This window comes from Echeneis naucrates, chromosome 5 (assembly GCF_900963305.1).
Source record: "Echeneis naucrates chromosome 5, fEcheNa1.1, whole genome shotgun sequence".
Classification (NCBI taxonomy): Eukaryota; Metazoa; Chordata; class Actinopteri; order Carangiformes; family Echeneidae; genus Echeneis; species Echeneis naucrates.
The window spans coordinates 861,355-873,100 of record NC_042515.1 but is presented as its reverse complement, the minus strand read 5'-3'; the positions used below and the strand labels follow the sequence as shown (position 1 = coordinate 873,100).

The window sequence follows — 11,746 nt, the reverse complement described above, 5'->3', positions numbered from 1 at the left end:
CGTTGAATGTAACAGCGGACTCTTGACGCTTGTTGTCATGGATACACTGCAGCTGCTGTCAGTTACACAGTCAACGATGTTCTGGAATCACCATGGCAACATCCTAATTAGATCCCTGTGACTGTGTCCACGTTTCCGATTCCACGCGGTGTGAAAGTTTAAAGGTCTTCAGTGATTTTAATGTGAGTGTTTGAAGAAGAAGAATAACACAAACCGGGATGTAAAGGTTTTTATTAGAATATTCATCAACAAAATTTCTTTGTCTCAACAAAATACAATAATTTCCTGTTTTTTGATGAATTATAAATAATAGTTACAAATGTGGTTTCATGTGATGAGGAGAATCCAAACATGTATTCTTTCCTCTGGTGTTCAGGAATCAGAGGGAGGAGTTTTACTTTGAAAGGAGAGGTTGGATCATGAAGGGTGTGTGAGCAGCAGGGAGACCTTTAATTTGGTACGAGTGTTTCTTCCCTGCTTCACCAAATGTCTTTACAAAAATAACAACGCTCAGGTTGGAATAAACGACAGGAAACGAGTTCATCCATCTATCAGAGTTTTTACTTGTAAAAATAAAGTTTTGTTGTATTCTAATTAAATTACTTTTATTTTGAAGGAGCCACATAATTGGCTTCATTCATTTGTCGAACTAAATTTTAAGACCAATTTCACAAAAAGTTCAGAGTTCTTCCTTTTTATTTCCGGGAGCTTTGGATTAGTTTAATGAAATGAACAATCAGAACCCCCCTCCTCAAAAAACAGGAGAAAATAAAAAAGCCAAGCTGAGAATGTGGTTCACACCCGCCCTCAACGAGGACCCGGGGGAGAGGAAGTCGTTTTGTCGGGGACCTACATGAACATGTCATCATAGCCGGGCGGGGGCATGTGGTCTGGGTCCGGCCTGGAGAACAGACACAGAGTCAGAACTGGTACATTCAGATTTCACTCAGTCCACCTTAAATGATTGTGTGCGTGTGCGTGTCACCCTGGTCGGTGTCGTCCGATTGGTCCAAACGGGTCAAAGCGAGCTCCTGGGGGGACGGCTCCAGGAGGAAGGATGTCTGGGATCCCGCTGGACGGGTCAAAACCAGAGCGAGGATACCCCGACCTCAACGGGTCCACGATCATCCCACCTCCGCCCCGAGACCTGTGGGGGGTCAACCTGATGTAAGGTGGGGGCTGTGGGGGAAATCATGTTAAACCCCACCCCCCACCGACAAACACCATTCCATCAAATTAAAAAAGGACTCGGCTGCTTCTTTAAAGAAACTGATTTCAGGTGAACCTGCAGCTCATCCTGATCCAGATCACAGATGGACTCGTGGTCTGGGTCTGACTCTGGTTTGGGATTCAGGATGTTTTTGGTGGTTGGAGCTTCACGCGTCTCTGGACAGATGCCAGTAATCCGCCTCCGCCTTTTTCTCGTTTGACCCCAAATCCCAGATTAGAAGAAAACAGAGCGGAGCGGAAATATGTCTGAAAAGGATTCACTCTGGAGAAGAGAGGAGGACTCACCCAAAAGGATCCAGATCTGCTCCTCCAGCTGCGAACGGAGGAACCATGGGGCCGGGCCTGAGACACACAAACAGACATCATCAGGCTTATTGTCTGTTTCATTTCGTTAAACTGACTCTCTTTGGCTTCTGCAGACACAAAAGTCTGAAATTCACTGATGGTGTTCATGTGTTCCCATTGTTCTTGTCTTCTGTCTCTCCATCTCCACCCTGCAGCTCTGACTCAGTTTTCTCTCTGTATCGCTCACAGCTCCCTCTCTCTCTGTTTATCAGTTTTTTGTATTATCATCATCACCCCCCCGGTCTCCTGGGGATGAGGAAGCGACAGCAGTGAGGTCGATAAAGTGCTGACATCATCTCACATCTCATCTGATTGGGGAGGAGGACGGGGAGGAGAGAAGCAGAGATTGAATATGTCCTGAAGCGCTCTCTCTCTCTCCGCTGTAAATATTGAATAAGGGATACTGCAGAGACACACCCACACACACACACGCACACACGCACGCACACACTTTGCTGCTCCAGAAGAGTGTATGTGTACTTCTGTCTTATACTTGATGGTTTCTGGCACTCACAGCTTCTGAGGGAAGTCTGTTTGTGTGTGCGTCTCCTGTTTTCACCCACCAGTGTGGTTGCGTCCCCGGCCGTGGGTGTCTTCTGGGGATGTGAAGGGGGTCGCTGTCCTCTCTTCTTCTTCTCTGCTCCTCGTCCTCATCTTCGTCCCTCCGGCTCGCCCTCTCTGTCTTCTGTGCCGTCGGTTTGTCCTGGGGGGGCAGCAGCTGAGACTTCACCTTCTCTGACAAACTCTCTGTGTCTTTGAAGACACTGTAACACAAAAAAAACAAAAAAAAAACAAAACACAATTTATCAAAATAATAGTTGGTCTTGCTTTGTCCAGCTGTTATTCATACTGTAAAACTTCCAACCTGTCAAACGTGTGCAGCTGGTCGGCATTCACGTGGTCACTGATGTTCACGGTCAGGTCTGTCACCTGCTGTGTGCTGGAGTTCTACACACACACACACACACACACACACCATCACGTGATACAACAGTCCCACTGAATGGTTTTGCTGACCTCTGCTGGTCGTTGCACCAACAGGCCATTTGTCTTTCTGTCTTCTGTGAATCTAAAAGCCTAACACATCAGGATGTGTATACTTATTTGTGTTGTATTGTATATTATTAGTGAGCCCTTTCAAAACAAAATGCTTCATATGAATTATTAACTCAAAGGTTTGGCATTTATAAATAAGCAGCTTGTGATCTGAGGCTATAGGTCAAACTGATTGAGGCCTTTTGCACAGTGACTCTCTCTCTCTCTCTCTCTCTCTCTCTCTCCCTCTCTCCCTCTCTCTCCCTCTCTCTCTCTCTCCCTCTCTCCCTCTCTCCCTCTCCCCTCCCTCTCTCTCTCTCTCTCCCTCTCTCTCTCTCCCTCTCTCTCCCTCTCTCTCTCCCTCTCTCTCTCCCTCTCTCCCTCTCTCTCTCTCTCCCTCCCTCCCTCCCTCCCTCCCTCCCTCTCTCCCTCTCTCCCTCTGTCCCTCTCTCCCCCTCTCCCCCTCTCCCCCTCAACCCAACCAGTCGAGGCCTCTTAAAGGAAGTTTTTCCTGCTCATTGGGGATCTGTTTGTCTCTTTAAATAATTTTAGAGTTTGATCTAGACCTGCTCTATATGTAAAGTTCCTTGATATAACTTTGTTATGATTTGGTATTATTTTGGTTTGATTTGATCTGCGTGGAGTTTATGGATGTGTTTCTGTGATTCCTGGTAAAATATGATTGAGGTCTACAGTTTGACACTGTGAGCTGCTGTGTTCAGTCTAGCTGCCGTGTCCGGACTCAGGCTGGTGCGGACTCAGGCTGGTGCGGACTCAGGCTGGTGCGGACTCAGGCTGGTCCGGACTCAGGCTGGTCCGGACTCAGGCTGGTCCGGACTCAGGCTGGTGCGGACCCAGAGGGCTCCCTGATGTATGTGAGCAGTGATTACCATCAGGTTGAAGATCAGGGTGGAGTCGACAGCGATGGCCTTCAGCAGCATGTGAGTGTCGCCGTCTGCAGGTTTGTATCGGAGGCTGTAGAGCTCCTTGTTGCTGCTCCAGTCGGAGGGAAGCAGCTCTGACTTCTTATCACTGCTGGAGGGCTGAAAGACAGAGAGGCAGAACTAAACACACAGGCCTGACAGGACACATTTCAGCAACCAGACAATTCAACATAAAGAGAAAATACACAACACATTCAGATTCACATGGAAAATAAACAGGATTAAAGAATGAAGCTGTATTTGAACTATATCCGGGTTAGCTAGCTGATGATGACACGACAGTTTAAACACAACAGCTGACACACGATGCTAAAGCTAACCTGATGGTTTTCTTTCTGGGGTGAATAACTTCATCAGAGACAGAAACGATCCTCCTGAATCAGTAACAGCAATGAATTATCACGACAGATCAGTATTTCAGTAAAGAATGCGGATTTCTGTGACTATCTGGTCCCTCCGTGGTCCTCTTTGTATTAAATCTGTCAAACGATGAAAGTTAAAAACGAGCTGAATGTTAAATCGTGAACCAACAGCACGGAAACTAACGCCTGGATGAAATAACGTGAAGTTGTCGGGTTTCCTCACCTGGTCTCCGGACCCGACACACCTGAAGCCGGTTTTGATCATCTCCCAGTGGACGAAGCAGACCAGGGCGTCCTGAGGACAGCCGATGGAGCCGGACACCGAGCTGAACAGAACCTCCAGGCCGGCCATGTTTCTGCTGTCCGGCGTACTGAACCCGGTTTCGGTTCGGAGACGAAACGAAACCTACGGCGGTCAGCGCTTCCGCTCTCAGCCCTTCAGCGTAAAAGCGCAGCAACGACAACGACCAACAAAGGAAATTTGAAACAGAAAATATATATCATATATAAAACAACGCAAATTAATTAATTAATTCAACATTTTACTGTTTTTTTACTTTCCACGCTTTAACACGAGTCTTCTGATACTGTAAAGAGGAATTATACTGTCACGTTATCGATTTTTACGATATCTGGATACAATAAAATGAACCAGGACTTCGGATTGAGAAAAGGCTTTACTGTCCGAGTTTCTTCACTCTTATAATCAGTTTGACATCCGATCACTGGATCATCTCTGCTTCCTGAAGTGGTTAGAAAAAATCTGGAAAACTTTCTGACATTAAGGTAACATTTATTTGCCTAATATTGTTTAATCTTCACTAATTACATCGACTCCGGAATGTACCAGTTTTAAATAAATACGTCGACTATTGTTAATGTGAACGAATTTTGTTTTAATTAGAGAAAAATATAACATAGCCGGAAATGGTATTGACAGTGTGTAACTTTATGATTTAACTGTGTTTTGATCCAACACAAAAAGATTCCTGGTGGAAACATATTTGAGTGATTTGGTTCCGCTTTAGAAAACGGACTGAATTAAGAGTTTATGTCAGATGACTATACGAATGTAACGAATAACGAATAACGAATTTAGTATATAAAAATACAAAATGAACAAATTGTGCTAAAAGACAACTCGATAAAACAGAACAAAATACGACACAGTCACAAATTGACCAGCCAAACCATTCACTTATGTATTATTATTATTATTATCTGCGGTGAAATTAAATTTAAATCGATAAACTAATATTTATTAAGAATAATTAAAATATTAATAACAATAAATGGACAGGGATAACTCATCTTAATTTGTTTTGTATTGTGATTCCCATCTGTTTCACTTGTACGCTAAAAGACTATATTTCCCATCGTCCCTCTCGCGGGGCGGGCAGCACTTCCATGTCAAGATGGCGGCTCCTTTAACTCTGCTCCTGCTCGTCGCCGTGACGGTCCGTGCCGCTCTCTTCAGGTCCAGTTTGTCGGAGCTCATCTCGGAGCGGGTGGAGGTGGTGTCCCCGCTGACCGCCTGGAAGAGAGGTAAGCCCGGCCCCGCCGCCTCTTTGGGCTCGGTACCGCCGCCGGGAAGCCGCTCTGGTTCGCCCCGCAGCGCGGCGCTGTTAGCCGGGAGGCGAAGGGAGTCAGAGGTGTCGGACCGGTCCAGCTGCAGAAAAGAACCTCGTTTCAAATTTATCAGAAGCTGTTGAAGTGGATGAGCTTTGTTCTTGTAGCTTGTTTTGGGCCCAAAGATAATAATGCATTGACCGGTGACACCGGAGTCTGATCACAGATCTCCGGGTCTCCTTTACCTTAAGCCCAGCCAGAACCAGAACCCCGAACCCAGACCTCCATCTGCCCAGGATCCCCAGGTTTAGTCCACATCATCTGGGCCACAAACAGGACTGCAATCCGCCTAAAGTCCTGTTCACACATCTCCAGGATAAACCCGATAAGCATGAAACAAACCGTCAGTTTGACTATGTGGAACTGGAAGGCTGTTACTAAACACTGAAGGTGGTTTTATGTTTTATATTAAACTATGAACATAAGACAGAGTCTGACTCTGGGACACTGTGGTTGATTAAAAGTCAGTCACCTCAATGGTATATAAAAATATTTATTTTCTGCTTGTAATAAAAAAGGTGAAGACTTGTGGTTTTGGCTGTGTATGTCTTTAAGTGTGTCTGTTGGGGAGCTCTGGGGCTTTGGTGCTGAAGGACACACACACAGTAAACCGCAAAGTGTCTCGTGAATTGTCCATTCAGCATCCGCAGCAGGAAGTTGCATCATTAAAAGGGGCTGAAATGGTTGTCATGACGACTGCAGCTGGATGTTAGAACTGTGTTACGATGATTATAGTTGATTATGTTTGTTTGTTTGTTTGTTTGCAGTGATTGAAGGTTTGGCTCTGCTGGACTTGGGAGTCTCACCGTACTCCGGAGATGTTTTTCATGAGGTGACACACACACACACACACACACACACACACTCAGTGCACACATTTCTGCTATAATGTCTGCGTTTCCTCCTCAGACTCCTCTCACCATTTACCTCTTCCACTTTCTGGTGGACTATGCAGAGGTGACGTTTATGGTGAGTGTTGCTGGATCTTCGGTGTTTTCAGATTACTTGGTGAGATAAAATGAAACACAGAAGAAGAATGTGGTCACACCAGATTCTTAGGGTTAGACAGATTCACTGTACGATCAAAGATGTGACTGAATTCAGCTCACAGGCTCTTTTAAAGCCTTTTTGTTTCCAATTCTTTGTTGAGCTCCACATCTTCTTATCTCATGTCATCAGGCGTGTCTGCAGCTGCTCCATGTTCAACAGACAGATGCTCAAACTGCTGCTTTTTACTGTCACAGTTCGCCCTGACATCAGCTGTTAGGCCTGTCACTCTACACGTCTTCATCAGCTGCTCCTGTTCAGCTGTATCATTCCAGGTTTACACAGTAATCAGTGAACCTGTTTCACCTCTGCAGAATGAACACACTGAGAGGAGCATACTTCACATGGATGACAGAAATCATCTGTCTATTCTCCACTTGATAAGAATATGTATTGTCTCAGATGGAATACAAAGACATCTGAAGTACTTTGGTAAAAAAAAAAGAGTGAGATGTGAAACTTGTGCATTTGCTTTGTTATGTATCCAAATAGTTGAGTGTGTCTTTTTATTGATGTTACAAAGAGACTCACTTTCTTTTCCTAATTATTATTTATTATATGTGTCATTCTTTGTTGTTGTGTCTTGTCAGTTGGCGGATGTGATCACTGCTGTTGCGCTTTACATGGCAGTGAAGGACTACAACAAACAAGTGGTAAGAGAATAAGAGAATGTGATGATTAAATCATCAGGACTAAAATAATCTGATTTAAAATGAATAGAATAATCTGAACCAAAATCATTAGGATTAAAATGATCTGAACCAAAATCATCAGTCAAACTCAACAAAACATTATAATGAACTAGTCAGTTATTCGCGTCCCCTGTCAGTGGTCATAATATGGTGGCTGATTGTGGATGTGCAGCTATTACTGATACGATTGAAAATCTTCTGTTTTGCGTTTGTGTCTTTGTTGTGACAGTGTTGTAACATATTTAATACTGTTTCTAATTTCAGTTCAGGAAGCAGAAATTTGCCCTGGAGGCAGATCGCTACCCCCTCGACTGTCTGGAGCTCATCAGAAGCCCCAAAGAAATGTACTACATTCCTCTGAAGGTCGCCATGTTGTGAGTACCGTGTGTCTGTGTGTGTGTGTAACAGTATTGCTACAGATATATGTTATATATGTAATATGTTCTTTCTTTTGTTTTCTTCCTCTTCAGTTATCTGTTAAACCCGTTTACCATTTTGTCCTGTGTTGCCAAATCAACCTGTGGCCTAAACAACGCCATCATCGCTCTCTTCATCCTCTCCACGATAAAGGGTACGGTCCAGTTTTACTCCATTAGTTCAACAGGATTATCAGGGCTGCTTCTCTCAAGCATAAAGAATTTTATTTTGCTTTTTAAACATCAGCTTTCAGGCGTCTTGCTTCCTAAAAACAGAAAAAAGATGATTGATGATTATTTGATTGGTTTGTTTTAGATTTTTTTCTGTGTTTGTGTTGCAGGAAATGTTTTGCTCAGTGCCATATTTCTGTCTTTGGCCACGTATCAGTCCATCTACCCCCTCACTCTCTGTGCTCCAGCTCTGCTGTATTTGATGCAGGTGTGTTTAAACAACTCTAGCAGCTCTTCTGACATCTGTTCCTTTGTCCTGCCTTATAAATCTGTGTGTCACTCAATGGATTTGTGTGTTTCTGTAGCGTCAGTACATTCCTGTGAACTTTCGGCGGGCCAGTTTCTGGTGGTTCATCGTGCAGTACGCCTTCATGTACCTGGGCAGCCTGTTTGTCATCATTTGTCTCTCCTTTTTCCTGCTGGGCTCCTGGGACTACCTGCCCTCCGTCTATGGTTTCATGTGAGTGGACACGAGAAGACAAAACTGTCAGCCTTTATTTATTTGCCTAATATTGTTTAATGGATAAAAAAGAGCTTCTTTGACTTGTTTGCTGCTGTACACATTAAAGTAAATGTGTTTTTATTTGTGTGACACTGCCCCCCACCTCCAGTCTCTCAGTCCCAGACCTGACCCCAAACATCGGCCTCTTCTGGTATTTCTTTGCCGAGATGTTTGAGCACTTCCGCCTCTTCTTCCTGTGCGTCTTCCAGATCAACGTTTTCTTCTACACCATCCCTCTGTCCATCAAACTGAAGTACGTCCTCCCTGCCGCTCTTTCACCATCTGTTTGTCCACTTAAGGTCTTTTGTTTCTTTTTTTATACCTGATGCCCCTCTAATAGTTTATATTTCTGTCACAGGGAACACCCAGTGTTTCTGATTTTCATGCAGTTGGCTGTGATCTCCATCTTCAAGTCGTACCCCACAGTGGGAGACATCTCCCTCTACATGGCCTTCCTTCCTGTTTGGAGTCACCTTCACAGATGTGAGCTCAGAAATCACATAAGATGTTTGTGCAATCTTGATCGTGGAGATTTTTCTTTCAGCTCAGCTGCATTAATTACCAAAAACAAAACCTTCACCGTGAAAGCTAGTTGGCTTCATGAAACCGTCTGTCCTGGTATCTGTCTCCATCCAGTCTTGAGGAACATCTTCCTGGTGTCCTGTGTCCTGCTGGCCTGCTCAGCTCTGTTCCCTGTCCTCTGGCACCTCTGGATCTACGCTGGCAGCGCCAACTCCAACTTCTACTACGCTATAACTCTGCTGTTCAACGTGGCTCAGGTGGGATAGTCTGAATGGGGTCCCCAGGAGAACTGTTCAGATCTTTAGACTGGACTCTTGGATCTTTCCTGGGCTCCTTCATGCTGCCACTGAAACCTTTGATTTTCCTGCCTCAGTCAGTTATTGATCAGCCACACTGTTGTGGACTGGATCGTCTCTGAGGTAGTCCTGGTCCTGCCAGGTATGATAAACCCCAGCCTCTGTTACCCGGAGATCAAACTGGGGACTTGCTGGCTGTAAGCTATCAGGGTTTCCCTAAGCGTTCCAACATCAACCCACAAACACAAGAAAGCTTTTTAAGTCGAGGGAAATGTGGGGGACACACGGGTAATCCAGAGTGACTGAACAGATGACCTGCTGTTTAGGACTGAGGGTGCCCGTTTGACCGCTGGGCCATCAGGAGGCCCCACATGCTGACACAAGGACATTCATTAGTCAGCTGCTTTGGATATTTTTCTTTATCAGTTGTTGTTTCCTCCACAATTTTCAAACGGGTCCTCATTTCACACATCGACAACACACAGTCCACACAGTGACAACAAGTCTGTGTGTTTCTATCCAAAGCCAGTCTGCTCCTTAGTCACCGTCAGCTTTTCAAACGTAAATAAACTTGTTCACTTTGTGAAAACTTTTGTGCAGTTTTCAGCAAAACGTCAATGTTTCATGTTGAATTTTGGGTAAATTTCTGGCTCCTGCCTGAATGTATATTTCATTGATGTTGCCTCATAAAGACACAAAGAGACAAAACTGCTGCAAAAGATAAATTTGAAAGTTTTCATTTTTATTTCTTTATGCTCGGTGTGAATTCATCCTGATTCCGTTCATGTCTCCTCAGATTCTTCTGGTGTCGGATTATTTCTACGCCTTCTTGAGGAGAGAGCACCACCTGACCTACGGACTCTACCTGAAGAGGAAAGACGGCTCTGAGGCAACACTAGTTTTAAAATAAAACAAACTCAAACAGACACACACTACAGTCTCTATCAGGTAGGGACAAACTGCTCAAGGCCTCACTTTTCCTCCAAGCGAGCAAGCAACTGAGAAGGATCAAAGTCTTCAAAGCTGAACAGTTTCTCAGACCAGCGTTTGTCTGCGAAGACTTCATATGCAAAAGATACAACAACAAAACAACAGACTCATGCAGATGTTGCAGATGTAGAAACCTCACTCCTGCCATGTGACACAACAACTAATCAGTTCCCTCTCTTCAGTCTGTCCTGGAGAACTCTTATGTTTAAGCCTCCCTCCACCCGGAGACCATGCCTGTGAGGGCTGCTTTTATTTTGAAGCCTCATTCTTCCTTGCAGCCAATCTAAGAGAGTTTTATTTTGAGACTTGGTTCATCCTATAACTCCATCCTGCACAGCTTTTGTGTTGAAATACCAGCTTGTCATGCAGCGTCCCTCAAGTTCTTTTATTTCAAAGTCTCTCTCCTCATAAAAATATAGGATATTTTCCTCTGTGATAACTTCTGATTATATATTGATTTCCTGTTTAATTTTCTTTATTGTGTGGGAAAAGGAAGAGGGAAGCATTTCCTCTTGAGTCTTCTTCATCTTTGTGTTCATCTTCCTCCCAGTTTTTTCAGCGTTTGCCTTTCACCTTGTTTTGACAGTTTTCTAATGGTTTAAACTGCAGACGATCAGTGTTGCATCTAGACCGCTCAAACCAGTTCTAACCTCATTATGGTTGATATGGGAGATATTTGGATCAGCCCTGGACAGTTTGAATGTTTTGTTCACGTATATATGGAGGCTTTTGGTTTTTGTGTTAAACAAACGGCTCCTCTAGTGGCCTTGTGTTTAATTGCAGCTTCTTAGTTTTTAAACCCACAAAAGTTTCACAAAGGTTGGTAGGAAAACTTTCATGTTTTTATTTTCTCTGTTGATACAAACTCAACTCGACCTTCACATCATTCATAAGTATATAATGTCACTGAGGATGATTACAACAAACAACAAATTTCATAAATCAAATTTGTGGTTGAAGGAAATTACAGGTTGAAGTCAGTAGATAAAGGTCAGGCTCTGTTTGAAATCAGTCACCAATCAGTGAAAAATGTCCCATTTGAATCACATTAGCTGTAAAAGATTATTATAAACAGTCTTAGGTTTATTTCTTTATTTCATATTATTTAAACCGCTCATCTGTTTCATTGGAACGTTGATGTGGCCGTTTCAATACCAATAAATGAGAGGTAATTTGTGATATTTATTTATTTGCTGCACTGAAACTTTACAAAAGGAGATTTAATTTCGGGGTTCTTTCTGTTCAGGAACTGTTTTTGATACTGTAAATACGATTTTTGTTTTGTTACACATATTAAATTACAGGGTTTGAATGGGGACGATGCTCTGCTGTGTTTGGCTGCTCAGTGTTGCATTAGTCCGTTTAATAATAATCATTTTTATTTATTTGATTTATTATCGTCCTGTTGGATTCCAATCCGACGAGAATGCAGCGCGCGCAGGTTTGATTCCCGGACGTTGCCTTGACTACGGGCCGCGCGAGGCTTCCAAAGGGCGCGAATGAAC

At 43.8% G+C, this 11,746-nt stretch overlaps 2 protein-coding genes across 2 annotated transcripts; one reads left to right on the top strand and one right to left on the bottom strand.

Moving 5' to 3' along the window:
* Nucleotides 1-214: 214 nt before the first annotated feature.
* On the bottom strand, nt 215-4,318 carry psmf1 (proteasome inhibitor subunit 1). The gene is made up of 7 exons (XM_029502367.1): nt 4,140-4,318; nt 3,501-3,653; nt 2,441-2,523; nt 2,139-2,339; nt 1,516-1,572; nt 986-1,147; nt 215-901 (listed from the first exon to the last, which is right to left on the bottom strand). The coding sequence occupies exons 1-7, from the start codon at nt 4,266-4,268 to the stop codon at nt 850-852; spliced, it is 837 nt and encodes a 278-aa protein (XP_029358227.1). The 5' UTR covers nt 4,269-4,318; the 3' UTR covers nt 215-849.
* Nucleotides 4,319-5,319: 1,001 nt separating this feature from the next.
* pigu (phosphatidylinositol glycan anchor biosynthesis, class U) lies at nt 5,320-11,420 on the top strand. Its single transcript, XM_029502228.1, has 12 exons — nt 5,320-5,461; nt 6,313-6,377; nt 6,455-6,514; nt 7,183-7,245; nt 7,549-7,658; nt 7,755-7,855; nt 8,042-8,139; nt 8,237-8,391; nt 8,543-8,686; nt 8,792-8,916; nt 9,070-9,212; nt 10,048-11,420. The coding sequence occupies exons 1-12, from the start codon at nt 5,332-5,334 to the stop codon at nt 10,159-10,161; spliced, it is 1,308 nt and encodes a 435-aa protein (XP_029358088.1). The 5' UTR covers nt 5,320-5,331; the 3' UTR covers nt 10,162-11,420.
* The last annotated feature ends 326 nt before the right edge of the window (nt 11,421-11,746 follow it).

Excerpts from the sequence above, each read along its gene's own strand:
- psmf1 (XM_029502367.1), bottom strand. The coding sequence starts at position 4,268 with ATGGCCGGCCTGGAGGTTCTGTTCAGCTCGGTGTCCGGCTCCATCGGC. Across the intron at positions 1,148-1,515 it reads GCAGATCTGGATCCTTTTGG|GTCTCGGGGCGGAGGTGGGA; the intron begins GTGAGTCCTCCT and ends GACCCCCCACAG. Across the intron at positions 902-985 it reads ATCGGACGACACCGACCAGG|GCCGGACCCAGACCACATGC; the intron begins GTGACACGCACA and ends TCTGTTCTCCAG.
- pigu (XM_029502228.1), top strand. The coding sequence starts at position 5,332 with ATGGCGGCTCCTTTAACTCTGCTCCTGCTCGTCGCCGTGACGGTCCGT. Across the intron at positions 6,515-7,182 it reads ATGCAGAGGTGACGTTTATG|TTGGCGGATGTGATCACTGC; the intron begins GTGAGTGTTGCT and ends GTGTCTTGTCAG. Across the intron at positions 8,140-8,236 it reads CTCTGCTGTATTTGATGCAG|CGTCAGTACATTCCTGTGAA; the intron begins GTGTGTTTAAAC and ends GTGTTTCTGTAG.